At 40.8% G+C, this 27,998-nt stretch overlaps 4 protein-coding genes and 1 non-coding gene across 11 annotated transcripts in view; 1 reads left to right on the forward strand and 4 right to left on the reverse strand.

The window, feature by feature from the left end:
- Window positions 1–4,767: 4,767 nt before the first annotated feature.
- On the forward strand, window positions 4,768–12,193 carry LOC117454875 (small conductance calcium-activated potassium channel protein 1-like). Its single transcript, XM_034094147.1, has 9 exons — window positions 4,768–5,613; window positions 6,008–6,103; window positions 7,671–7,970; window positions 8,769–8,890; window positions 9,971–10,112; window positions 10,190–10,300; window positions 10,834–10,961; window positions 11,754–11,832; window positions 11,960–12,193. The coding sequence occupies exons 1-9, from the start codon at window positions 4,768–4,770 to the stop codon at window positions 12,191–12,193; spliced, it is 2,058 nt and encodes a 685-aa protein (XP_033950038.1).
- A 793-nt stretch (window positions 12,194–12,986) lies between these two features.
- Window positions 12,987–15,381, reverse strand: rps27.1 (ribosomal protein S27, isoform 1). The gene is made up of 4 exons (XM_034095178.2): window positions 15,272–15,381; window positions 14,544–14,652; window positions 14,322–14,432; window positions 12,987–13,209 (listed from the first exon to the last, which is right to left on the reverse strand). Exons 1-4 carry the CDS (start codon window positions 15,275–15,277, stop codon window positions 13,181–13,183), a joined length of 255 nt encoding a protein of 84 aa, XP_033951069.1. The 5' UTR covers window positions 15,278–15,381; the 3' UTR covers window positions 12,987–13,180.
- On the reverse strand, window positions 13,711–13,840 carry LOC117455719 (small nucleolar RNA SNORA35). Its single transcript, XR_004553161.1, has one exon. It is a non-coding gene; the product is annotated as a small nucleolar RNA SNORA35 (small nucleolar RNA).
- Window positions 15,382–16,406: 1,025 nt separating the features above from the next.
- lrrc71 (leucine rich repeat containing 71) lies at window positions 16,407–22,845 on the reverse strand. Of its 5 annotated transcripts, none has more exons than XM_034094719.1 (17): window positions 22,695–22,845; window positions 22,045–22,083; window positions 21,842–21,973; window positions 21,000–21,107; window positions 20,644–20,719; window positions 20,483–20,557; window positions 20,272–20,340; window positions 19,445–19,604; window positions 19,284–19,367; window positions 18,859–18,933; window positions 18,592–18,657; window positions 18,447–18,486; window positions 18,282–18,355; window positions 18,148–18,174; window positions 17,961–18,072; window positions 17,318–17,409; window positions 16,407–16,790 (listed from the first exon to the last, which is right to left on the reverse strand). In XM_034094719.1, exons 1-17 carry the CDS (start codon window positions 22,756–22,758, stop codon window positions 16,722–16,724), a joined length of 1,362 nt encoding a protein of 453 aa, XP_033950610.1. In that variant the 5' UTR covers window positions 22,759–22,845; the 3' UTR covers window positions 16,407–16,721. The 5 variants fall into 5 exon arrangements, with proteins under 5 accessions (XP_033950610.1, XP_033950609.1, XP_033950612.1 ...); XM_034094718.1 differs by having other exon boundaries at window positions 17,961–18,075; XM_034094721.1 differs by lacking the exon at window positions 18,148–18,174.
- Window positions 22,846–23,523: 678 nt separating this feature from the next.
- The window catches only part of ash1l (ash1 (absent, small, or homeotic)-like (Drosophila)), a 31,162-nt gene continuing 26,687 nt past the window's right edge, over window positions 23,524–27,998 (reverse strand). For 2 of the 3 annotated variants that reach the window (XM_034094788.1, XM_034094789.1), the window contains exons 25-27: window positions 27,830–27,996; window positions 26,708–27,218; window positions 23,524–25,927 (exon numbers count right to left, since the gene is read on the reverse strand). In XM_034094788.1, coding sequence (XP_033950679.1) covers window positions 25,836–25,927; window positions 26,708–27,218; window positions 27,830–27,996 — 770 coding nt within the window. In that variant the 3' untranslated portion in view covers window positions 23,524–25,835. The remainder of the gene's footprint in view (window positions 25,928–26,707; window positions 27,219–27,829; window positions 27,997–27,998) is intronic. The other variant, XM_034094790.1, reaches the window with a different exon arrangement.

Consider the following 27,998-nt stretch of genomic DNA (forward strand, 5'->3'; position numbering starts at 1 on the left):
CAATGCAGAGAAGTGGAAAATGCTTAAGTTATGCTTTTTCCTGTCAGTAGTTGAGCATAAAAAACACACACGCTTTACATTTTTGTTTTCGGGAAGGAATCACCTCTGGGTGCTGTGTCTCTGTTCCTCTTTTGTCCATGGAAAGCAGACAATTGCACAAAGTGAATCCATGTGTTATACTCATTTTGTATACTTTCATTCCCTTTTCATATCTCCTAATGTGCCTTAGGGGTGGATGAAATAGGGCAGCTTAGTTACACATTATAACCCACCCCAGTGGTTACGGTCACGCACTGCTAGACTGGAACAGTGTGTGTCTGTACATTTGTATTTCAAAGTGTGTGTGTGTGTGTGTGTGTCTGTGTGTGTGTGTGTGTGAGCTGTGGTGAGTTTTGAATCATAGGGGCAGATGGACTCCAGTCTAATTGCGAAAGTGCTGGGCTCTGCAGGAGGGCATCGGGAATGTGCATAAACTCTACTTCTCATTTGTCCTCACGAAATGCTGATGCAAGGACAGAGGCAGCGAGAAACCAAAGACTGGGAGAGAGTGAGGAGAGGGAGGAAGGCGGGGGCGGGGCAAGAGAGGAGGAAGAAAGAGTTTGACTGTATAATAGATCACCCTATTACTTCTTCTGCCCTTCAGAATTACCCCTCTCCAAGGAAGCCTGTCACACATCCAGAGCGCTCCCGAGCCTCAGATTCATGCTCGGCTGCACACACGGGATGGAGAGCGGCCCTGTGAGGCGAAGAGAAGGATGGTTAAGTCACCGGTTGAAGCCACGAAGGCTGCGTGGAGCGAGGACGTACAATGTGTCACGAGAAGAGATCCTGTTGCTGCTGCATCGCGGATATGCTGCTGCCAAAATGTGTGCAAAATGGACTTTGAGTTCATCTCATGAAAGCAAAGGAAACAAATCCCCAATGCTGTATGCGCCAAGCACCGCTGTGACGCTGTGACACTGTGCCAACACCAACATTCATTAGGCTTCATAAAACCCAGATTGGATGCACGAAGGTGTGGGTGACATCTGGTGGGTTGTTTCCCAACTGCACGCTGGCAGGAGGAGTGAGGTGATGGTGTTAATTAACGAGGAATAGACAGCGCTGAATAAAACGACAAGAAGGCGCCAACGCTGTAAAGAAACTAATCAGGACACTAAACTCATTATATAATTACAGATGAATTAAAACACTGAGCAAGGTGTGGATTAAAGCCATTTCAATGAAGATAAGGAGGGGGCGAATGAGGATTGGGAACACAATGTGCGACCCCCCCCCCTCTGCATATTGGCTGTCCTTTTCATTTATTTTTGCTGATGGTGATTCTAATCGCACGGCAGTGGAGACAGCCACCTCTCTGACCCGGCATGAGCTCATCCCTCTGTGCTGAGTGCCGTCCCTGACAATGCAGCCATCAGGGCTGCTGTGCTGTGTGTTTGTAATTACTCTGCTGATTGGATTAGGCCCTCTCCTGCGCTGACACGTCCCCTCCACCGGGTGCTATCGACAGAACCTGCACATACATCCACTGGCCTGTGACGTCTGATTTGTGTGGCCTTTTTTGTCTTAAAGGGAGTTGAGTTGATGAAGTTCTCCTAATGGACAATTACGTTCTGCTTCTGCGAGTCCTGAAACCAAAAGGAGGCTGCAACGTTTACCCTAACCCCATGTTGAATTGCAAATCATGATCTATGTTCTCTGAGATACCAAAAAAACAACTCCACTGTGACGTTTGGTCCGAAATGTTGGTGATGTATGCTAGTAGAGACTAAGCCTCAAGACGTTAGCTCTCATAACGACATAACAAATTATTATCATTTTATTTGTTTATAGTTTGTATGCTGATTCTACTCTTTTTGAGCATTTCAACGCATATCTAAATGATGAGAGTAATATGATATCTGGAACAGGCTTGGCAGACAGATAAGAGCGTAGCCCCAATTCTCTTACCTAACTCTTGGCAAATATGCCTATTTCCCAAAACGTCATACTATTCCTTCAACCCTAATCGTCACTTTTGACCTTTAAAACACAAACATTATAACTGCTGTTTACATAATGGGACTTATCTTTTGACCAAGGTGTCCGAACAGGTCAGACTGAAGCCATTAATATCCTGACCAGGAGATGAAACTGTCGCGCTCCAAAGATTCAGGGCATGAATCAGATGTGCCATGCAGCCAGAGCAATTAGTGGACTCAAAATATCCCGCAGCCAAAGGATGATTTGCAATTGGAGGGACTAATTGAAAATCTGCTGGCTACCGGCCACAGAAGCAAGAGGAATTGACATACTTAGCTACCAGCTACAGCGGCCAGGATTTACAAGCCCTTGGCTGGAGACTTTAATTAATGTGAAGGCTTGCAGATGTGCATATATCCTCTCAGCGTCTTGTTATTAAAAGGACTTAATTTAAGAATGTTCGTAGACTTTATCACCACAGCAGAGTGAGTGTGAATTCAGAAGACTAAACAGTCATATTTTAGGATCTAGTTCTCTGCAAGGATGTGAGATATGGTCTCTGTTTATCAAATGCTATCCGGTTGTTGTGTTGACAGTCATGCACTGAGGCACCGGCAGCTGGGAGCTCACTGCCTGCAGAATATCAAAACAACATTGAAAATGCAAGAAGCGACGAGCAGGTCCCCAAACATCCATGCACATTGGGGGTGCTGGTGGGACGACGGATGGCGCTGGGACAATCAAATGACCCGTTTTGATCGTCCATTCAAATGACTTGATCAAATGGGTCAATCAAATGTCTCTAACCTATGACCCAATAATACAATCACTGCATACATTTCTGTAGTACTTAGTTAAATACAAACAAACAAGACTGATAGATGAAATAGATGTATTACTTGATAAATAAGACCAAAGCTGTTTTCAATATTGCTGAAAATGGCCACAACAACATGGCAGGGTGTTCCAGGAAATATAAATATTTGATTACTTTTCATCATTAAGGTTTGAACATGACAATATTTGAAGTTGATTGGACAAAATCTGTAGGAGAAGATTCTAGATATCTGACTTCCAGATGGTTTACGCCTCAAACTTTACGGCACCCCTCCGTATAACATACATAAACCCACCAGCTTTCATTACCAAGTTTCATTTCATTTGAAAGCAACTTTAGGCCCACACAAATGCGATTCATTGGAGAGATAGGAGACAGAATAATAATCGTTCCTTCACATTTCAATATGATCCTCCAGACATTGTTTGTGCGAGGAATCTAAAAATCCAGACAGCAGCGTCTGGCTAAAGCAGAAAGATTCTGTTTTACATCTGCAGACTGTCTGCTTACAAGCATGTTCTTGCTCTCCCACCTCTGCTGTCATATCCCCCCACCCCCCTCCTTCAGCCTCTATCCATGTTGTCTTCAGATTAAATAGTGCCTTGCTTCATCCTGCTACTATCCGGATGCACTCCTCCGCCCACCGCTTTGCTCCTTAGGTCTTACCGTTTAGAGGGAGCTCTATTATCTGCAGACCCATCTGTCACCAGGATTTATATAAATAAAGGATGCTGAATGTCATTGTTATGACTTTAATACTCCAGCCTGCTCTGCACATATTGTTCGCTTAAGGGGTGACATATTTGATATTTCATAAGCTCATAAGTATCAGATCTATGTCAGACTTGATTAAACTGAATAATAATCTGTTGATTTTTTTTTTTTTTAAAGATTATATTTATTTGAAATAAAACACACACAAAAGTCTATAACAACCCCATGCAATCCTCCCACAATAACAATTGAGGCAATTATTGAAATAACAAATGAAAAGTGATTGAATGGTTTTTCTTTAAGACTGTGAAAGCCGATTTCTGACACCGACCCGGGGCACCCATTTATTTATAAGCTGATTTCCACACCCACACACATAGGGAGGAGGAAATCTGCCAATCCCGGCAAAAATAAACGGACAGATGACGTTTCTTTGCCTTTGCTCCATGCAACATCTGCAACTCAGAGTCTTTGCTGTCATTAAGCCCCACCAGCTTTAGGGTACATTCCCTGATGGTGGACAAACGTACCAGCAAGGGAATAAATGCTTCACAATGTAATGGATATCCATGGGTATTTACCTACTATGTCGTCATATGCAGGAGGAATTCGTAACCTCAGCTTGGATCTCTGGGAGGGGCTCCGTGATGCTGAAGCTGCTAATGGATTGCTGGAAAGTTCATACATTCAGAGCTGGGACATTTGGAATACCGATATCTGATCCCGCCCGAGCGCCTTGGTGTTGAAGCTCGATTTGTTTTCGTTCTTCAACTTTACATTTTGAACATCCGCCTTTAAAGGTGGTGTTTTTGAGTCCAACTGGATTTTACACGTAGGACTCAGACAGATGTGACCTACAGAACCGTAAGAAGATTTAACACTCAAATACTTTCCAGAAAAAACAGTTTCGCAGACTGGAAAACCTGACTAGCAAAGGTAGGAATACAAAAAAGTATTATAACATTTTTTAGCAAACTCTCCAATACATTTTGTGTCTAGAACTCTATTGATCTGTGTTTTGAAACAAATATTTATAAATAATTCATTTACAAATACAAAATAATACAATTAAGAATATATATTATCATGAGCCATTAAGGTTTGGCATACTACGACAAAGCTGCTAATGAGTGAAACATGTGAGTAGCTGTAGTTTTCCTTCCACCTGCTGCTTAAAGTGTTAAACCTCTCTACCTACTTTGTTCAGACTCTTCAAAAGATTTGTTGAATCGTCACCTGTAGGCCCTCTCACCATGGAGCACTCGCCCTCTATGAACCTGTCAGCGGTGGATGGACAGGACATGGAGGACCAGCGGCCCCTCCTCCCCAACAGGGTGCTCCCCCCCCCTCAGGCCTGCTCTCCTCAGTGTGGGATACACCACACAGTCCAACCGTCAGCTGATCACACCGTGTGGCTGGACAGAACCCAGGCCATGGCCACCACTCCGTTGTACAACGGCCGTCTTTATGTGACCTCTTCACCTCGCGCCAACAAGAAGGGACAGAAAGGCAAAGAGAAGAAATATCAGAAAAAGTCAACAGGAACTAAACAGACCCCAGCTCACAAGGAGTGTAATTATCAGTGCAAAGCCAACAACTCAGAAGCTCAGAGACTCCTGGAGAAAGTCACCTCTTTCTCCGACGTCCCATGTTCATTACCCCTTCAGAGCCCCCGCAGACCACACTTATGGTCTTATGTAGAGAGCAGAGGGCGTCGCTCCTCGGGCAGCGTTTCCTTGGAGATGCACGACCGCCAGACTCTCCCAGAGATCATCATCACCAGCAAAGATGACGACTTTGAGCCGCAAAATGAGACGTTCCAGCATGGCCAGGAGCCAACTGAGGGCAGAGGCCTGCTGCCAGGAGCAGAGGGTCCCGCTCCGGACCCCGAAACCAGTTCCCAGACCAGCCCAAAGCACAAGGAGGAGAGCAAAGACGACTCGTACTGGAAGACCCACAACATCGGCTGGCGGCTGGTGCACCGGAGGGCTCTGTTCCTGAGGAGGCAGCGGCTGAACGACTGCGCGCTGGCAGTGGGGCTGTTCGGGATGTTGCTCATGGTGATGGAGACAGAGCTCTCCTGGAGCATCTACAGCAAGGTCAGGAACACAGGGAATCCTCACTAAGACCCTGAGAAATCCTTTAATAAATACAAATGTAAAAGTGGAAAACAAATCAAAAATCACACTGCACAAGTGGAGTCAACATCTCTTCTGAAAACAGATCAGTTTAATCAAAGCCTCTGTTTAAGAAAAAAAGAAAAACCTCCAGATTTTGTTTTGTTTTTTATCACAATTCTGAGTATGAGAATTGATCTCTTAACAACTGCAGGAAAATACTGTAATATAGTGTGTGTGTGTGTGTGTGTGTGTGTGTGTGTGTGTGTGTGTGTGTGTGTGTGTGTGTGTGTGTGTGTGTGTGTGTGTGTGTGTGTGTGTGTGTGTGTGTGTGTGTGTGTGTGTGTGTGTGTGTGTGTGTGTGTGTCTTTCACAGAGCTCCATCTACTCGCTCGCACTGAAGTCCATCATCAGCTTGTCTACGATCATCCTGCTGGGCTTCGTCATCGCGTATCACTGCTGTGAGATACAGGTAACTTGTTGATTCTTAATTTTGCATCAGGTTTTTTTTCTTCAAACTTTCTCACATTTAAAGGTGGGGTATGTCATTTTGGAGAAACCAGCACGAGTGCGCTAGAATTTGAAAGTACACAACCGGAAAAAATCTGCCCCTTCCTTCAGACTTCCTTCAAATCAAATCAAATCCAGTTTTATTTATATAGCACATTTATAAACGATTTTTGGTCGAGCCAAAGTGCTGTACATATAATAAAAATAGCCTACAGTAGAGACACTTTACAGCAAATACAACAACACAGATTGTTCAGAATATCAGTATGACAATACGACACCCTCTGTCCTTAGACCCTCACATCGTACAAGGAAAAACTTCTGGAGAAAACACAGTTTAAAGGGAACATGGGAGAAACCTCAGGGAGAGCAACAGAGGAGGGATCCCTCTCCCAGGACGGACAGATGTGCAATAGATGCCGTGATAATACATTTTACAGCATATACAGAGACTGATATTCCTTACAGAGCCCCTCCTCCAACACACACGAACGTGCGCATGACCAATGAGGGCACGAGATAAGTTTGTGCCCAGATGGAAGGCTTACAGGCAGGCAGGCCATCCAGTTACTTTAGCCGGGCCGGCTAAAATGATTCGTCATTCGTCGTTTTTACAGCGCCACGGCTTCCACAGACCACAGATGATTTTTTTTTTTTTTTTATATATATTTATTGTCAAAGCATTTAATATATTCATTGCTATCGGGATGTTGTTAGCATTCCATGGAATATAACAAAAAGTGTTTCTGAAATAAATGACACCTTTAAATGATCTGTGGCACATTGCTCCTACAGATTGTTCTTCTTAGATAGTCACTTCTCGCTGTACTAAAACCGGTCCAATTGAACGGAACTAAAGTTTCCCAACCTGTAAGTCTGGTGGCTTTATAACATCTTTTAATAATCCACCTATGCCCTCAATCACAGCAAACCAGGAAATTATTTCTCATACTCACGCTGTTCCATCTGAATGACTTGAAGTATGCTATATTTTACAAAGAGAAAGCAAAAATTACCATTATGAGTTAGAAACGTTTTGTAACTCAAAATGGTGACGTTTTAAAAGAGCAGAATAACCTTAAGTGACATTCATCTAAATTGATTTTTATTTCAACATGCCGTTCCCTCTTGAACTCTGTATTGATATAATTTCTACATATGCACTTCCTGTGACGAGTCCCCAGACTAAGATGTGTCAAATCAGTGAAGTTCCCATGTAATCGTTGTAGGGGCAAAAAAAAGGTCTTCCATAGAATATTGGTTTGTCACATACAGATGGAAAACCTAAGCCTGCTGCACTAAATGTGGGATAAAAAAAAGAGCTTGTCAATATGAAACAAAACAAAGAATTATCATCACAAAAACAAATCTGCTTCCACTGTTTCTAATCCCCCAGCTGTTCACCTGTGGCCCCACTAGCTAGGTCACATGACCACGGTGAAGGCACACATCAAGATTGGCTACAGCCGTCTCTTTTGTCCAGTTTAATCTTGGTTCACTTTAATTGACTCTTCCCACCTCTCCGGTAGCTCTATGTTCACGACATTGGTGCAGAGGATTGGTGGATTGCCCTGACGACTGACCGTGTGGCTCTGGTAGCCCTGGAGCTGTCGGTGGTGGTCATTCATCCCTATCCAGTGGGGCTGATGGCGTACTTCCAGCAGACCTTCCAGCACGCCCCCGCCCGCCTGTCGCTGTCGGAGACGGAGCTGGAGATCATCCTGGCTCTGCCCATGTTCCTCAGGCTCTACCTGCTGGGCCGCGCCATGATGCTGCACAGCCGCCTCTTCACTGACACCGCATCCCGCAGCATTGGAGCGCTCAATAAGGTGAGAGGTCGCCCCGCAGGATCTGGATTCAGCTGAGTATTGTACTTTAAAGGTCACCTATTATGCAAAATCCACTTTTTCATTTATGTTATACATAAACATGTGTCCCCTCTGTTTAAAGAGATTCTGAAAGTTTCAGGAAAAAAGATTTGCTCACTTTTTGTCCTGATCTATTTCTATAAAAACCTGTCTGAAAATAAGCTGATCAGGTTTTGGTCACTTTATGATGTCATAACGTTTTTTTGGCTTGTGTAATATATTGAGGAAAAACAGTATAATAGGGGACCTTTAAAATCAACTTTCTCATGATTGTACAAACTGGTAAACTAAGGCATTTGATACATGGCATGTTAACGTTTATATGTTGGACAGTGCGGCTGGGCTTCCTCTTTGAACATGTCCAGGTGGGCCGAGGGTTCTGTAGAGGTGTGCCAATTGAGGTGTGGCTATCACAGTTTCGCTCCCATGAATCCCAGTGGTTCCACATGCTGGTTTATGTCCCTCACTGGCTCTCCTTTGCTTGTCTGCTCTCTTTTCCACAGTTGGTTATATGCACCCGGCTAATCCCTTCCCCTATAAATGCTATTTAAGAGTGATGAAAATGACCTCTGTCTCCTCACCGCAATGCCAAACCTACCATCCATGTATCAAGCCAGATTGAGAACAAGTGTTCTTATCCCTCATCTCCTCTGTATTATCTAATCATAATCTGACAGGTAGTCAGTCCTAAATAGTCTGGCTAAGTAGGCCCCTATTTTCAAAATCGTGACGCAAATGCATCCCGCCTGTGATCTTTAGATACACTTCAACACCCGGTTTGTGGGGAAAACACTGATGACAACCTACCCCGGGACGGTGCTGATGATATTCAGCGTGTCCCTGTGGATCGTGGCAGCGTGGGGCTTACATGTCTGTGAGAGGTGGGTGATGATATATGCTGAGTCTGTCTGTAGGTGCTGAAGGCCTTCATATTTCATTACCATCAAATATAAGCAGATATCGCACACACAGTATTACTTCAATGTTTGTACTGCAACATTTCACTCTGCTGTATTTTATGTTTACTGGCTGGATGACACTGACAAGATCAGATGTCTCCTGATGTTGTTGTTTTTTTCATAATATAACGTTTTTTCCAAAAATGTAAAACTGACAATAATATAGGAAAAAACTTGTTTTGGTTGCAGTAATGTGGTGGGCATTAGCACATGGCAACAATCAAGGAATTAATCCTTATATTTATTATAGCGCTTTATCAAAGACTCTCAAAGCGCTTTACAAATACACATTACACATGTAATGGTCATCTACTGTGGACAATACCCACAGGAGCAAATCCGGGTGAAGTGTCTTGCCCAAGGGCACAACGGCCTGACGCAGTGGCGGCAGGAGCGGGTTTACGAACTGGAGTTCCCCAGCACCCCCTTGATCTGATGATCAAACGCACAGACCACTGCGCCACCCGTTTACCTATTATGCTAAATCCACTTTTGTATGTCTTTTATACATAAATATGTGTCTCCAGACACAGAATCAGCACTTTTGAAACAGAGCTGAAACCGAGGGGTTTATGGGAGGCATGATCCGTTTGGTATTTCAAGCAGACCTATTGTTCGAAAAGAGCATAATAGGGGACCTTTAAGCTTTCTCAGAATTGTTCTATAATAGATCACAATGTTGTTGATGTTTAATCATCACAGCATCTTTTCACATGCAACCATTTTCATCATATGTTCCTTCTTACATTATCAGCGAAGGAAAACGTTTGAGCTTCTTTCCAACATAATCAACCAGAAATATCACCTGATGTTGACTGGATAATAAATATTGGTTTGTGTATCTGTTGTGGGTACAGGCAAACAATCCTCAGTGATGTAAAGGTGGAGCAGTCATTCATTATTCAGCTACAGCAGTCAGATAATCAGCATCAGAAAATGACTCAATTAAGCCATGGAAGATTTTATAATATTAATGATATAATATTCTTGTTATTCCTAAAGACACCACAACTACACGGACCTGAGCAGCAACTATATGGAGGCTCTGTGGATGGTCTCCGTCACCTTCTTGTCCATCGGTTATGGAGACGTGGTGCCTCACACATACTGCGGCCGCAGCATCTGCCTCCTCACTGGGATCATGGTGAGCGGACAGTTTCTCCTATATAAGTGAAAGGCAGATTCTGACACATCATTATATTAACTGTGTGGTGCTCACAGGGAGCCGGCTGCACGGTGCTGGTGGTGGCTGTGGTCGCCAGGAAGCTGGAGCTGACCAGAGCGGAGAAACATGTCCACAACTTCATGATGGACTCCCACATCTCCAAGAGGGTAAATAGTGCAGCTTTGTTTTACTGTCATGTTAATGAAATAATCCCACTGGTGAGTGAGATTCTGCAACACACATTTTTGTTATCTTGTAAAAGTTTAGTTTGCAGTTTTCTCTCCGCACACCAGATAGCACATGTAAACTTATTTTACAACATTCAGAACTTTGTGTGCACTGTTAACAATATTCTATTTATTTCCCTTTTATTGACATCCAAATATCCCTTGAGCAAGTAAAAAGCTGTGAGTGGTGTGAAATCAGTTTAATTTGCTTCGGTATGAATCAATACAAATTGTTTACAGCATGGAAATGATTACAAAACGCCTAAAACCATCGTGGAAATTAGAATAATAATCTCTCCCAACAGGCAGGTTTATGTTTTACTTGTGAGGTGAACAGGTTTGAATGTGCATCTGATTTAAAGACGTTATGTTGGTGTTGTTTAGCATACAGTATGCAGTAAATAACAGCACTTTCAGGTCCTGTGCATTAACATAAAATAACTCCTGAGTGATTTTCTACATCCTTTCACAAGATAAAAATTGCTGCAGCAAATGTGCTGAGAGAGACTTGGCTTATCTACAAACACACTAAGCTGTCAAGAGAAAGAGACCAGTCCAGAGTCCGCATGCACCAGAGGAAGCTGCTGCTGGCCATCCACCAGTAAGACTCTCTCTGTCTCTGAGACCTGCCTTTGCACTTTATCTCCCACTTGCTATATGTTTAGTAATAATTATAGAAACTTGTATATATTTGTATCAATACATTACATCGGTGCCTTTATTTTATTATGAAATGCCATTAGTTTTATTCTGGTGAACAGAACGTATAAAAGTGCCATAAAAATGTCATAGATAGATTATGGTATAGTATTTTGTTTAACAAAGGTAATGCAAAAAAAAGTCACACTTTATTATCCCACTGAGGATTATTAAACGAAGTCATAGTATGGCATAAATATTAGTCGTTAATGTAAAAAAAATGAAAAGGTATTTAATAATAATTTCATAGAAAGCCTTTGTATAATATTTTCAAAAAGTAAAAGCGTATAATTTGTGTGTAATATAAACATAAAATTAAATTTCTTCAAAAGTTATACTTAAGTATGCCATAGACATTTCATAGAATAGTCATGGTCCTTAGAGAAAAGCTAAGGAAAGTATTTTTAAAAAGGCATTAAAAAACATAGTATACTATACCATAAAGTAACAGTCCATTAAAAAAGTAATAGTTCAAAAAGTGATTAATTACATGTGATTGCATGTTTTTCTAATATCCGAGTTGACGATTATACAGAAATCAATCTACTCATACTCGTTAAGCCATTTCTAATGATATGATTAGCTGGATATGATGATAGTAAAAAACTCTTTGGAATAAGATAATTTTATTATAAAATAAGTATTGTTTAACTGTCCTCTTATTGCACCTAAATCTGAATATGCGTGTGTCCAGGCTGCGGCGAGTGAAGGTAGAGAAGAGGATTCTTGCAGATCAGGGAAACACACTTGTGGATCTGAGCAAGGTGAGAGAGGCAAGTGAACGTATCGTCTTCTATCCCAACCTGGACAAACTTTTTCAAAGTAGCATCTATTATTCGCCTGACGCCTTTTCTTTCTCTTCTCTACATGAAACCACTGCGGACATCTACCCTGATGCAGATGCAAACAGTGATGTATGGCGTGCTGGAGGAGGTGCAGGGCTGCAGGGCGGAGCTGGACACACACATCCATAGCCTGGAGAAGAACGTGGAGGAGCTGAGGGAGGGCTTCAGGAGCCTGATGCCACTCCTGTCCAGGACCCTGTCAACGCAGAACTCCTCCATCCGCCACCTGCTCAGGGAGAGGGAGGTGAAGGCGGAGACTGATACGGCTGGGGCGAGCGAAGAGAGCTAGAGGCTGGGGGAGGGGATGAGGAGGAAGAAAGAGGCTCCTGGAGGAGTTATTGGCCCACAGCTAACATGATCATGTTGGGACATTTTTCTTACATGGTGTCAAATGTGTGAATAACAAAGTTGAGTTTGTACAATTGTAGTTAAATAAGTAGCACCGTTTCTGTAGCAGTAAAACCATTCGGTTGGACATTGACAATCACTCCAGATCAAGCTGCATTTTACCAAGTTGTTGGTTGTCAGAGGACGGTTTGCTCAGACCCTCGCAATTTATCAAAGGGCTTCACTTAGGGACCATAACAAATGTGTTTGAATGACAAAAAAACAACAACCTTCAACTAAAGGTAACCAGAAGGGGTAAAATACTGATTAACTTCCTGATTTAGGACCATTTCTGCACCACCCCTTTACCTCCTTGTTCATATTTTAATATGCAAAAATATTAAATATATAATAAACGTGTCTTATCGATTTTAATAGTTCTTCTTTCCGATAGCTTCCATGCAATGTGACCCACGACTCCAAATCAATGCAACATTACTTGACAGAGTACACTCCTCACCACACAACACCCGAGTGCTTGGAAGTCATTTGAAAAAAAAAAAACTGGAATAATGTGAATACAAAAAAAAGTGAAATTCTAAAAAAGGATGTGTCCTACTTGTCAGTGTAGTAATGCAACTGTGCATTGACCTGGTGCCACTGGGTCATGACATGGAGGCCATTGACGAGAAACAACTATTTTCCATAAAGAAACTGCTGACTTTGCACAAACAATTCATAAACCATAGAAACCATTCATTTAGCCAAAACAATATTTTATTAAGAGAGACAGGGTTGGAGGGTGGAGTAACAGCAAAAACCGATCGACATGAACAGTGGAAATCCTCTGCTGTCCAGTCTGTCTCCAGGTCTGGTTCAGATCAGATTGTTGAGTGGTGCTGATATCAACCGGTCCATCCCCTCCTCTCCCCTTCAGCTCAGAGAGCAGTTAGTGCTGCTTCCTCCTGAATGAGCACCCTGCGAGAGGAGACAAAGAGGGTGAGACAAAAGAGAAGCTGTCCAGTACAGGATTAACACAGTCATCGTTTTCACATCATGTGACTGATAAGGTTGTCCCCAGTGAGGAGCGATACTAGCTGATGCTACACCAGCTCAAAGAGGAAGCTTTGACAGCAGGACTGACCACAGTCTAGAGCTGAGGATGAATTCATCAAGTTAACCCGCCAAACATTTTGAAACGTATCCGTTAGATTTATCTTTATACCTTGATGTAGACTGCAATTAGTCCATTGATGGAAACAAATATTCACAGCCATTTTGATTACCGAATAATTGTCAAGAATGCAGGAAAAAAAGCTGTTTCCAGTTCCAAAGAGATTTCCTGCTTTTAATAATCTGATAATATTTTTGGCTTTTTAATTATTAAAACATTTGAGTCATCTTTGTTATATATTATAGACTTAAAGCTTAATTGAAAAATATCTGTTAGCCCAACACTGCAGTAGCTAAAAGGTCGCTATGTGTTCTCAGCCTTCGAAAGGAGGGAGCCAGTGGTCTAGCTCAGCCCTTCTGCAAACCGAGGTTGATCTGGCACTGGAATGAGATTGGAAGACCACGGTAAGGGAAGTCCAGTCACTTGGCAGTGCGTCAAAGAAGCTTCAAAATGTGTCCAATAAAAGCACACTTCATAACAAAATCCCCTATTCAGGGCCTGAAGAGCCAGCCAAATGTCAACCTCCTAACTGTTTGAAATGTTTCCACTCATACAGCTGAGTTACAAGTTATAGCAATTTCCATCATGAGCAACAAGCAATAAACACTTGATTGCCCATCCTTCACACAGTATCAGCATCTGAATCAAATAGTAAATAACTCCTGTCACATGATAACATCAATAAATGAATACTGCACAAGCTGGTGATTATACATTTTGAGTTCCTAGAGGACATATACAGTACTTCAGCAAACTAACAAATGTTTGAGATATTGCTCTGCACAAAAAACATATTTACATCCCCTTGAAAACAATTATTATTATTTTTTATTAACGTCCGAAAATGCAGATAAATATTAGTGTAAATATTATATATAATATTATTGTGTAGGATGTTAATATTGCAAGTACTGACCCTCTGTGAGACGGGCTTTGCCTCCAGTGGGCTGACACAGGACTGTGGAGCAACCAACACACAGCACGACTGTCTGAGCGTGGCTGAACACAGTCGTGATCTTGTAGCAACCTGGAAGAAAACAGACAGGTATTTTACTTCAAAATAAAGGCATGTTGACACATTGACAATGCAGAAGTGGTGCTAGTCTGCTGAGGTGAATCTGCATGGAGAAAACTGTACCTGGACATTTCACATCCATGAAGTAAGAGTTGGGACTCTGTACAAGACGTTTCTTCTTGTGCGTCCTCTTCTCCTCCTCAGGGGATGGATGCAACAAGTCTTTTGCGAGCTAAATTGATAAGAAAGAGGGGAACATGAATGAAGGTTAATGGTTTGTCAATGTAAATTATTATTGTAGATAAAATAATTTCTCAGCTGAAAAGATAAACAATCTGCATTTAAATATACTCCTTTCTTGAAATAACACCCGATAACTTCAACATTAGCGGTGTGTTGTGCTGCTAAACAGGCTAAGCTATGTAGGCTGCTCGGCTGGCCTACATTACTTGGATTACTATAGGCTACGTATTCACATAAATCGCGGGGTTTTCTGCATAAACGTAGGATCAATGTTACATTTATTAAGGCAACACTCTAACAACAAATTGGGAGGATATTGCGGCTGTTAGTGTTAATCTGTCAGGGTTATACGCCCGCTCAGACCCTCCGTAGAACTGGCTCCATGTTTGCGATGTGTGCGCAGCCATCTTGTTTCACAATGCGCTCGCAATGCGCTCAAATGTGGATAAGTATTTGAGTAATTCTGGGACCAAAATACAACGAAACCCTCTGGAATCGACACTAGTCGAATCGCTAACTATTTACGTTAACATTGAGCCGTGTGGTTGCTCTCCAACACTCCATTAAATGGTATAAATGTCATTTTACACCGCCCTGTGGATACTCACTGGCATGTTGGCGAGGAAATAGCCGCTGCCGAAAAGGAGGCATTACCGGAAGCGACGGGTTGATATCGATGGTTCACTTTGAGCAGAAGCCGGATGTGACGAAATTCTGAGCACGAAGCGGCCATGTTGGTGAGGTCCAAACTCCAACCTGTTCATTATACATCCATGGTTCACTCCTATTCGTATACTACATTCAATGTAGATATGTATATATTTATCTATACAATGTAGTACATTGTATAGATAAATATATATATACTTTAGTTGATCGCAAAATACTTATTTAACACTTTATATGAAACAATAATTACGAATATAACAAACATATCTGAAGGAGCACATTTTATTTGTAAAAAAAAAAAAAGTGGGTATAAGAAGTCAAAGGTAAATAAGTACAATTTTAAAGTTATTGACTTTATTAGAGTATTTACATTTAAGCTACTGTATAATTGTTACTTCACTACATTCATAAGTTGTAACTGTGTATTTATACTGCTACTTTTACTTAAGTAAAACATCTGAGTAGCTACTTCATCCACCACTGGTGTTAAAGCACTTGTATTAAAACCATAGACTGTATATATAAACACACAATAAACATACAACTTGCAACAATGTATTTTTTCTTTGAAGGCCCCCCTGGTGGCAGCAGACAAACATTTGTATAGGTATCAGATATTTAACTGAATAACCACACTAGGTTCTGGGGGTTTCAACACCTCTTTACAATATACAATATACCAACAAGCCTATATGTGTATCTAAAGTTCTGGTTCAATGTATTTATTTGTGCAGGTAATTTAACTATCCCTTCATAGATTAACTCCAATGTAAAATATGGGGGATGGTATTAATAGTTCTATGAAAAATATATATCTCTTCTGTTCAAATGTAGGGCTCTCAGCAGCCTGTAGTAAATGTTCTCTCTTCTTATTAGTATGACATTGCCTGTGTTTTGCCGTTTCTTTACCGTAGTTCAGCCGTGAAACCCCGTAAAAACACAAAAAGCAAGTTTCATATGGAAAAGACAGTAACTTTGACACCAACACCCTTAAAACACCAGCCACATTTAAAATAAATTGGGGCAGTCTGGGGTAGATAAATCAGCAAGTGTTGTAACGCAGGCTGATAACTGTGAGATATAAAAGCAGTACTTATTTAATTGAAGTACTTGTTACTCTGCTGTTCTCAGTTTTTGTCCTTGGTGTACATTTGAGTGTGAGCAAAACAAAGCAGTAAAACTGGTCTGTAAACAGGGTGTTGATTAGAGTCCTGTGCAAAGCATCTGGATGTTAATGTTCCACAAGATTACTACTGTTATTACATCCATGTGTTCACCTCACAGCAGAGGACACAGTGTTTGTATTGTTATTTAGCAAATAAAGAGTGTATAAGGTATGTTGGATGAGAATGCCCGCTGTTCCTCCTCTTCTGTCTGCTCAGAGCTGTGTTATGCTGTGAGTGTCATCAGTTCTTTTATCTTCACATAACACTCACAATCTGCTGGGAAGCGGTTTCTCTGAAAGACGGATCAGAAATCATTATACAAAATCGCTTCAAAAAACACTGTCTATTCCATAGAGCATGGTGGTGGTTGTGTATTAAATGCAAGTCATTGACACACCGAGAGAAAAAGCTAATATGTTGTCTGTTGAAAGAATCAAGCACACTATATTATTATTCTTCAATAGAAGGACTATAAAACAAGGTACTCGTTCGGGTACAAAAACAATTATGTATTTTTGTTAAATTACAACAATTGTGTTGTGAAAAAAACAGATCACAGAATTCTCATTTACATTACAACACTGATTTCTAAGCATGTTAAACCAACTCAAAGTACACAAATGTAAGTAGTACAGGAGTTATACATACATATCCTACCTCAAATGCCTTAACCGCTTAGATGCGTGCGCGCACACACACACACACACACACACACACACACACACACACACACACACACACACACACACACACACACACACACACACACACACACACACACACACACACACACACATACACTATTGGCTTGAGTCTCACCTGCAGACAGAGACGCAGCAGGCCTCCTCCCTCACCCTGCTTCTCTAAAGATTTCAGGAATAAAGGCAGCGATTTCTCTGTAATTCTGTTTCCTACAAAACACACACACACACACACACATTAATTTTCCTCAGAGCCCCACAGAAGTAGCTGCCATTTAGCGACTAGAAAAAGTACGATACCTTTGCTAACATTATTTCTTTAAAAATGTACAATAAAGAAGGCAAAATATTATATATAATAGGGGGATATTAAACGGTGATTTTTATTAGATCAAATGTTAATATGTTATTATTACAAAAATGATAAAATAGTCAAAATAATCCAGCGCCTCTTAAAAAAAACAACGTCTGTTAATGGCTTGGTTTTAATTGTGAGGTTATTGTTGCTATTGTCTTTGTATGCTTCCATACAATACAAAGTTAAAATGCATTTTTTACAATTGTTTTGAGATGTATATATATATATATATTGTATAATTATTTTGACACTGTACATTTTTTGATATTGTGAATGCCCCAATGTGATGCGCTTTTAAAAATGACCTTCAAACAAAACTATAAAAGAGTTTTTGTAAAAGACACATTTGAAACTCCCCCTCTCCTGGTATCTTTGATGTACATGTTGCTCCACAGTGACTGACCTGCCAGGTTCAGGGAGGAGAGAGTGGTGTTTCCAGGCAGAATGATCTCCCCGTCCCTGCGCTGCACCGACTGATCCAGCAGGGGGTTCTCCACCTCCTCACACTCTACCTGCTGCTGGAGGAGAGAGACAGGAGTTAACAAGTGCATGACAACACAGTGTTTGCTTAACAGAAAATTACGCCAAACCTTATTCAGGGCAGTATTTGATTTATCCTGCAGGGAAAAAATAAAAACAATAACACTGAATTTTCAAAACTACTGTTTGTGTGTATATCCTCATGGTAGCTTGTACGCAGATTCAGAAAGCATGTCTCTGGTACCTCCTGTGCAGCGAGTTGCTTCTCTTTGCCACTCTGCTTGGCACCTTTACTTTGAGACACCTTCGCATCAGAAGCTGGGAGAGATTTAAAGAGACAGCAGTGAAAAGATAAAGGCCGTCAGGAAAATAAAATACGTTTTTGATTATCTGAGACGGAGGCCGTTACATTTCTTGTTAGACGCCTTGTCCTCTTTTTTGGATGCTTCCTGCAAGTTAAAAGATCTCAAGATTACTAGTCACATTTTATGGATATTAGTTGCACCATATGTTATTTTTTGCAGTCTGTTATACACAGTCTATTGACGTGTTACCTTTTTTTTGCCTTTGCTCAGTGAACTGGCTACCAAGGGAAGTTGGTCTGCAGGCTGCTCACATGACTGCAAAAATAAACTTCAATGTATGTTTGTTTTTAATGAACTTGCACTTCTATGCTTGTGAGAACCTTTTAAAAACATTTGAAACAAGAACATGTCATGATGAGTAATGTTTGTCAGTCCTTACTTATCTTTACAGAACACTTTGATACTTAACATTTATTTTATGTGTTTGGCATTAATGTTAGACATTTCTTCACTTACAGTCTGAGTTCTCTCCAGAAGCATCTTTCTCCTATCCACAACTTCTTCATGAGTGAGAGGGAACTCGACCAGTATCTGAAAACAGGTGGTTAAGGAGTGCCAGTTAATTTCATTTCATTTCAAACCTTTATTTATACAGATAAAATCCCATTGAGATCATTGATCTCTTTTCCAAGGGAGACCTGTTCAAGTAGTTCCACATGAAACATAAAAGCATCAACAGAACAACAAAAGGACATCATACAGCATCATTTACAAAATTATCCACATAAACAGGTACCAACAGCTTCCGATTGAGTAGCATCCAACCGAGCTTTAAAAACATTTAGTGGCACCAGATTGTTAATGAAATTACATTATTCATTTGAAAACCACTGAATGAACGTGTTGTGTCCCAGGTTAAAATCCAAAATGTAAATGGATACCTCTGCCAGATGAGCCGCTCCTGAGTCTCCAATCTGATTGTTGGACAGTGAGAGAACCAACAAAGCTCGATTGAACCGCAGGCCCTGAGAGACAAACAGGAAGACAACACATCAGTCATCATAAAGGAACTGGTTAAATATGAAGTAATGTCTGGTTATACCTGTGCGATATGTGTAGCGCCTGCATCTCCTATAGCATTGAAGGCCAGGTTGAGTGACACAAGGTTCTTGTTAGCAGATCTGGTTGTTGAGAGAGCCGACCCAATCAGACGAGCGCCCTCATCTCCTATCCGGTTATTTCTCAGGGACAAGTGGGTGAGGCTGGACCAAAGAAACACACGACGTGAGACCAGGCATGTTGGTGCTACTATGTGTGTTTGTAAATGCAGATATACGTTTTGTTGGCAATGTTCCGAACTACAATGTGAGGGATGCATCGATCCGATACTAATAGGCCTACATAGTATATATGGTATAATGCCGATATCTACCTTAATAGTGGGATCAATAGCGGGTTATAAAACGGTCTGATAACATGTGTATCAGAATCAATATTATATAATTAGTCCCGCAGCAGGGAAATGTACAGTGTACAATGTACAGTGAGCAAAGGTGGCATAGCAAGTAATCAGCACATTGATCGACCGCATAGCTGAAGGAGCTTAATTCAAAAGGTTTAGACTTTTACTGGAATTTCTGTTGATTTTAAATATATTTTTACCAGGTTGTTGGTGCATCATTTATCATTTTAATAATAAATAACAATTCACTTCATCCATATCCATCTTTATATTTCTATAAAGGCAATGTTTGAGCCAAGCCTGGTGTTGCCTTGAACATAAAAGAATCTTCCACACAGTGAGGCGATGAAATAATAATGAATGATGAAACACTAGGATTGCATCAATAGTCAGTATTTGGTATGGGATTCAGGATTGAAAGTGTCAGATCAGTGCTTGTCTTCTTATGTATCTGCTTGGTAACTCACACACTGTCTTCACAGAGGAGAAGGTGGTAGCTCTGCTCTGGAAGATGGTTTCCCTCCAGTGTCACATCCCTAATTTGAAACAGGAAGTGTCAGTAACCCTCAGTGTCTGACTGGTAACGTTAAACATACTTTGTTGTCATTTTCTCTGCAGCTCTACAACATTCCTCTCTACAGAAGTCCCACAGAGTGACTGACAGCAGAATCCGCTCACCTGAGGTTGGAGCACAGTGATATTGTGTTCACGAGAGAGATTACCATTGGATCTGTCAGCCCCGCCTGCCAAAAGCTGCACACAGAGGACAAGATTACACAAACAAAAACAGTGACAGCTGTAACCCTGCTCCCTGTATTAAGAGTGCGCTCATTACTCACTGAAGGCTCTGCAGCTTGCTCAGGGAGAGGAGCATCTTCTGTAGCACTCTGGCAATACGCTCATCCACCTTCCACCCTGTGTGTATTAAACACAGATTATATTGTGTGTTCTCCAAAATTATGCAGTATATAATGGAACATAAATAAGTTGTTATTATTATTATATTTGTACTGTATATCACTGATTTAGAGATTGTTTTTAAAAAGCTTTGATACATAATAAAAAATTATAATATTGTAAAATAAATAAATGAAGTTAAATGTGGTTGGAAGCTTAGGTGAAAGTTAAGAAAAAGGAAAGGACACACTATATTAATTAATTAAGATGCAAATCTAAGATTCAATCTCATTCTTACCAGAAACCTTCAGGTACTTGGCACGGAGGGGGTCTTCCTCCTCCAGCTCCACCTGGAGGCACGGCTTGGACCAGCACGGTTCAGCATTGGACTCCAACTGACTGTCCTCTGAAGAGAATATTTAATTTAATGTTGACATTTAACTAGTGAGCTGAAGCTGAGATTATAAAAAAAGACAATACGTGTTCATTTTGACATCCCATAATGATCAGTGAAGTGCTTTTTCCAGTGTAACTACATCTTTAGACTATATATGGGTGGTATTTCTTGATTGCTAATTTAAGGGTCTGTTCAAAACTTAGATCATGTTCAAAGGACAGTCAACGAGAAACATTGACGGACTTTGAAACAATGGTCCCTTGGGCACAGACATGCAAGAGGTTATGGACATTTTTGTTTCTATTTTTCTCTTTGTTTTTTACTCTTAGTCTGAATTGTAGTCATTGCAGTCATTTTGAGTCTCATTGTTTTGTGTCTCTTGTGGTTGTGTTGTCCCTTGAATAGTTTGTTTGTTTCCCTATCCAGCAGTGTTATGTTCCTTTGTGGTCCTTTTTAAGTATCAGTTTTAGTGACATACAGTATGTCGGGTGAAGGCAAGGGATCCAAAACATGTTGGGGCCCATGTGCCTGTGCCTGTTAGGCCTGTTCAGTAATACTGATTTGAATTAATACAGAGTAATATTTGTTGATTTAAATAACATCGATTCACATTTGTTAAAGACATTAGATGTAGTGATCAAACATTCTGGCAATTGAAAGGAAATATTAACACTTGATATATGCAAGGTACAACCCAATAGTAGTATTAGTATGCATTTGCCAGGCGTTTAGATCAGGTTTACCTTTGTCCCCTCCTTCAGTGTCAGTAGGGGAGGATGGGGGCTTCGTGCTGACAGCTGGGATATCCTTCATGTCCAGAAGAGTACAAAGACAATGGAAGTCCACCTCCACATGGCCCGAGCACTGATATTCATCTATGGGTGAGAAGGTTTAAAGCACTGACCACGCAACTCTCAACCAGTTAATAAAACAGTCTGATACTTACCAAAGGTCTGAGCAGGCAGTTTTTCAATTGGAGTTGCACCTAAAAACAACAGAAAGTCCATAGTTTACATCGCTTACTCATTTTTAATGAAGCACTTTGTTATCTCAGCAGATATAAAATGCTTGTGATTAAGATTCAGCACACGTTTCATTATAGTAGCCTTTGCCTTTTGATACTGCAGGAGTCAATTCTGCTGCTCACACTTTTGTTAGTATATAAGAAACTTTGAAATTCTGGACCTTAACATGCATTTTTTTTTTTGTATTGACTGTATTTACACAGTTTTAGTTCCTTTTCAGATCACAGTTTTTCATATATTGCCTGTCCAGTTAAAACTGAAATGTTTCTTCTGAAAATTTCTGTAAAAGCTGTTTAATCCCAAGATTTCAAAATGAAATCCCAAACTTTAGGTTAAATATAATAATAATAATAATAATAATAATAATAATAATAATAATACATTACATTTATAAAGCGCTTAATAGGTAGCCTAATGAAATTACAAATGTATACACATTATAGTACTATACTATGATTATATCATTAAAAACGTAGGCCTAGGTCTTTTAATGTACATATTCATAATATTCAAGAGTTGCCTCATCATTGACAGCGAAGGAGTTGGAAACGTTGATGAAAGCTGTTCTAACCTGTAGTTTTCTCGTCCTCCGCATTGGCCTTGTCTGGTTTCTCTCTTTGTCTCTTTCTCGACATTGCTGTGTTTTAATGTCAGAATATAGTTAAATCGTCAGACAACATCGCTGTACTGCTATCAGCTAGCTAATGAACGCCTGGGCGTCATTGGCGTTACCACGGTAACCAACTCGACCTGTTGGATTTCTCGCGAGATTTAAAGCGAGGTATTAGAGCTTTTTCTAAGCGTTCGTATTTAGAACAAATTCATCACGGATGTCCTCTATTTATCTCTAACGTCGTCTTACTATGGTAATATGACGAGAGTTTAATATACATGTAGGTACCATAACAGTAAGAGAGTCAACTGGTCCATCAGCCAAGAGACTAATCTAATCTGTATAAAATACTTTTGACTGCAGTCGAAATAATATATTACGATTAATACTTTTCTATTGTTTGTTTAATTTAGCAGAGTCCAGTCCTTTGGAAAGGCTTATTGTCTTTATCCTTTAAATAAGATACATTGCATGTCATTAATTCTATTAAAACCTAATTTAAGGATCCAATTATAGTAATTTTTTTCTCAATATCACATTAGTAATAAACAAAACACTGAAGATTATTACATCTAGTTTTATATTTCTCTATTAACACATTTTTTCTTTCTCAACATACTGTTTTGAATGACTTATTTGATTTATTTTTAATATAACATTTTTACTACTTTTAACATCTCAACTTTTGTAAATTACTTGTGTGAACAATGTTGAAAACAATAATTTAGTTTGAGTGATTCCTATAGCCATAATAAATAAGGAATATATGAGCAAAGACAACATAAAGTATGTTCACAATAATGTAGTGCTTTTTATTAAAAAAACAAACAAAAAAACAAATATAAAACAAAAGTAAAAACCAACAGCATTTTTCATGACTTAAGAATCATAATTACAAACTTTTAAACGAGTGGAAGAAGTTTTTTGACAAACTGTACACATCACAAAATGTCCGCCAGTCTGCCATTTACAATGCTTGCATCTTATTTTGTGATTATCTAAAAATAACTAAACAAATCACACAAAACGCACAAATACAAGAACAAGCATCATACATGACCGCTATCACAAAACGGAACCATTTCCTATTTGAAAGTAAAACAAAAATTAATAACATGATATCGGGCTGACAGCTTTACTTTTGTTTCCGTCACCGTTTTAAAAATATCATAACATTTTTATGTTGGTTTGTTTTTTTAGTGTTCAACACTTTGCAGCAAAATACAAGGAGTACGCTCTCCTTAAAAAGTAATATTATTAACAATATTCAGTGACAAAGGTGTCTTTGCTGATTCACTGTCCCGATGCCTTCTGTGTCCGATGACATTCTTCCCGCTCATGCAGTACATAGTTGAATTTCATTTATAGGCAACGAAAAGTCAGCTTCCTCTTTTTAGTCGACAGGACAGTTACTGTGAGGTTTCTGGACATTACAAAAATCATTTTCCTCCAAGCTTAAGTGTCTTCATTATAGTAATACAAACGGAAGAAAAGTATAATATTATCATTAATATAATAATCATAATACATTTAGGGCTGTGTCCTGTACAGTACAATAATAAACAAAATCCGCTTTTCAAGATATTGCTTTTGGAGACACTCTTCAATGTAAAGTGTGTATATTTACAGAACTTGGCACTGTACAGCTTCCTGTCCCCCCCCCCCCCCCTCCTCTCTTCTGTCAGTTAACCGCACTGGGACATTGCAGGTTGTCCCTTTCTAGCAGAGGCATTAGGGAGGGAAAAGAAATCTCATCAAATATCACAATTTCTTTTTTAAACATTCTCCATGGCAACAAGGAACATAGTCTATTAAAGACAAAAAAAGATCTTAAGTCCCTTCCCCTCCCAATACACATTATACACCGCCCCACCCGTCTTACAGAATATAAGAAAATATGACCATCACGATACATTTTATGTTAAGTATTGTTTTCCATAGTTTTCTTAAAACTGTTAATTGCCATCGAGCCCTTATTTTTTTTCTCTTTTGTTTTTAAAAAGGTATATCTTCAAGAAATCTGGCAGATTACAGACACACAGTAAGTGTATACACACGCACGCACGCACTCGCACACAAGGCAGTCGGAGAGCACGGCTGTGTAAGGCGTTACAGTTGAAGCCAGTGTTTCCCCGAAACGCCTGATTTAGTTAAGCTGGTGAATTATGTTACTTCAAAAAGAGTGAAGCTGACTGCCTCGCGAGAAAATTAAAGATTAAAATTAAAAACCTCAACAAGACACTTTGACTGACAAAAGCGCACACTCAATGCTCCCCCCCTCCCTTTGCTCTAAAACACACCTCTCTTCTGTTCCTAAATGAGTTACTACAGTATAACAGGAAAAAGATAATAGACTTTTGAACGCGCTTGTTTTTCAGACTGCATCATCCAATGCTGTGATAGTGTTAGTCTGTTTTCATTATAGATACATTACACTGAGCTTCGCAAAATCCATGGTACCAAAAGTGCAGTTCACCACCCTCGTTCTCTTTCTCATGAGCAGCATCTGAGCACACTGCTCAATTTACATTTCTCCTATGCCATTCTCCCCCGCGGTGCTGATCTTCTCTCATCTGTAGAATTGGTCATTGCAGCTAGGTCCCACTAGGGGGAACAATTCTCCAGCATTCACATCCCCACTGACTCAAACCATCCATTCATCCCTATTCAGTACCACTTGTCGCATTTCTGATGCTTGATAGGGGCACTCATCTGTCTGTAATATGCAATGCATGTAAGTGCATGGGTTGTTTCTCCCATGTTTATATTTAAAAAAAAAAAAAAAAAAAAAAACAGGTTTTGCATCATACTACTTAAATAAGCAAGAAGTCTGGGTCAGCTCTCTCTTCGTGCTCCTTTAGAACTCTTGAAAAGCTGAAGTTGCCACGGAGTCAGCAGCGCCTCCAAACCCCCCCCCGGCCTCTCGAAGTTGAGAGGACAGTCTTGGAAGAGGTAGACTGGAGGACGCCCACAGGGATGCATTGTGGTCCTTAATGGTCGAACCAACAATGCTGCATTTCCCTTTCTCGCTGTCTCTCCATGTTCTGCCCCTCGCTCACAACAGTGAAAGGCAGAGTGCTTGACAGGCACGTAGCAATGTTATTTTCTGCACACGAAATCCCCGAATCCGAGCGTCCGTCGCCGCATCCGCCGCCCCGCGCCCTCCTCCAGGAGATAACTGATATCTATGGCTGTTGGAAGAACAAAAAGAGGGAGGGGATTAAGAGCTTGGACAGAAATAGCTGACATATATGGTTTTATTTAAAACATTTTAAAGCAACGCTAAAAGTAGGGAATTGGTGTCGATTCTATTACTGATGCATTAAGCTTCAAAGTGCAAAATAAAGTGGAAGACAGAAATGGCCTCCAAAAAGGTTTGTCACCCTCTAAATGAAACAACTTAAGTCTTTTGACAGGTGTGTTCAAAGTCATTTAAAGTCTTGGTATGTTCTTTTGTTGTTGTTCTTACTATTAAATCACAAATTCAAAGTGAATCCTGTTATCTCCTTTGTCAAGCTTTATCAGAAAGAGCTTATTCAGCATTTTCCTGCAGTTGCTTTATGTGAGGCTGCTGCAGGATCAGAGTCCGATCAAACGGAGGGCTTTTTGAAATAGTTTTCAATAAATGTGACAGGCTTTCACTCACTGCTTTTGCGTTGCTAAATGCCTTGCGTTTTCCACTCTGTGTGTTGGGTTTTTGCAAGAGCTCCCTGAATGAGTGTTAGCCTTTAATTAAACGCTTTCAGCAGATTGAAGCAAAGAAACACCAGACTGAAACACTGCATGGCAGCATGGGACTTGGACGAAGCAGCTGATCGGAAAACGGAGGTGGCCATCTGTTAGATGATAACTGAAAAGAGTTTAAGAAAAATATGAACAACAGCTAAGTCCGTGCTGCTTCGTCCTCATCCCCCACTCCCGATCATGGACCGTTTATTTGAACATGAACCTTAAATAATCAGTTGACCTACCCCCCTCCTTTGATCCCGCTTCCTCACCATTCTTGCTGGGAGTTTTGTGCAGCAGGTCCAGCAGGATTTTATTGAGCCGATCCCTCTGGGCCTCCCTCCTGCCCAGCACCGGGTGGTGCAGCGGGGAGGAGGCAGAGGACGACGGCATTTCGATCATCTCCCCTATCCTCTCTGCAGAATTGTCCTCCAAATCCTTGCGCTCTTCAGAAACCTGCCCTTCCTCTTCTTCCTCCTCCTCGTCGTCATCGTCGTCTTCATCATCTTCATCTTCGTCGCCCTCCCCCTGCCGTTCCGCTCCCCTGGGCTTGGCTGAAAGAGCTTCAGGGTCTTCTGGATTCAGGTCCGCGTCGTCCTCCTCCCCCCCTCTCCCCTCCTCAGCCTCGGGGGGGAAGTCTTCTCCCCGGTCGCAGGAAGAGCCGTCGTCCTCGCAGCCTCCGGGTCCTTTGGGTTGTTCGCTCTTCCACGCAGAGCGGCCCCCGGCCCTCTTGTAGTTGTCAGGAACATAGTGAGGCTGCAAAAATGTCGGAATAAGAATTATTAATCATGGCTTGATTGAGATGACTGGTTTCAGATGGTTAGGTTAAAAACAGAGAAGTATTGGCCATTTTTATTTAAGTCTCTGTTACAATGACCTGAGAAACCTGAACAAACGAGAGCATGCTGTCCATGAAGGAAAAACTAACAAAACTAAACAGAACTTAGGAAATCCCCTGAAAAGCTTTAGTGTAAATGAACTGCTGTTAGTATTGAAAGTTGCATGTAATGCTATAACCTCTTCTCAAGTCTGTTATTATTACAATTCAGAATTGGAATAATTAGCCACAAAAATGTACATTCCTACACTCAACAGTCCCCATATATTTTGATGTGATTATATGAAAACCTCTAGTCTCTCTCGTTTGTTTCTGGTTGGCTCCACCTCTGCCTGCCCTAAACACTGAGCAAGAGGAGGTGAGGAGGAGGAGGAGGAGGAGGAGGAGGAGGAGGAGGAGGAGGAGGAGGAGGAGGAGGAGGAGGAGGAGGAAGCTGTAATGTTATCTCCACTCTTCAAATATCTTTCAGTGTTTATAAATCAGTAACAGATCCCAGCAGCCCACCCTGCCCAGACCCCGCCACTCTCACCGAGAAGTCCCTCTTGGGCGCCAGCCGCTTGGGGAAGTGGTTGAAGGCATATGGCTTGGTGCAAACTGGGTAGCGGTTGCGATGGATTTTGTAGAACAGGTGAGCCGACTTGTCCAAGCGGTAATCACAGATGTACACGTCCTGCTCTTTCACGTTCTTCGGCCGTCCT

This window comes from Pseudochaenichthys georgianus, chromosome 11, assembly GCF_902827115.2.
Source record: "Pseudochaenichthys georgianus chromosome 11, fPseGeo1.2, whole genome shotgun sequence".
In the NCBI taxonomy this organism is placed as follows: Eukaryota; Metazoa; Chordata; class Actinopteri; order Perciformes; family Channichthyidae; genus Pseudochaenichthys; species Pseudochaenichthys georgianus.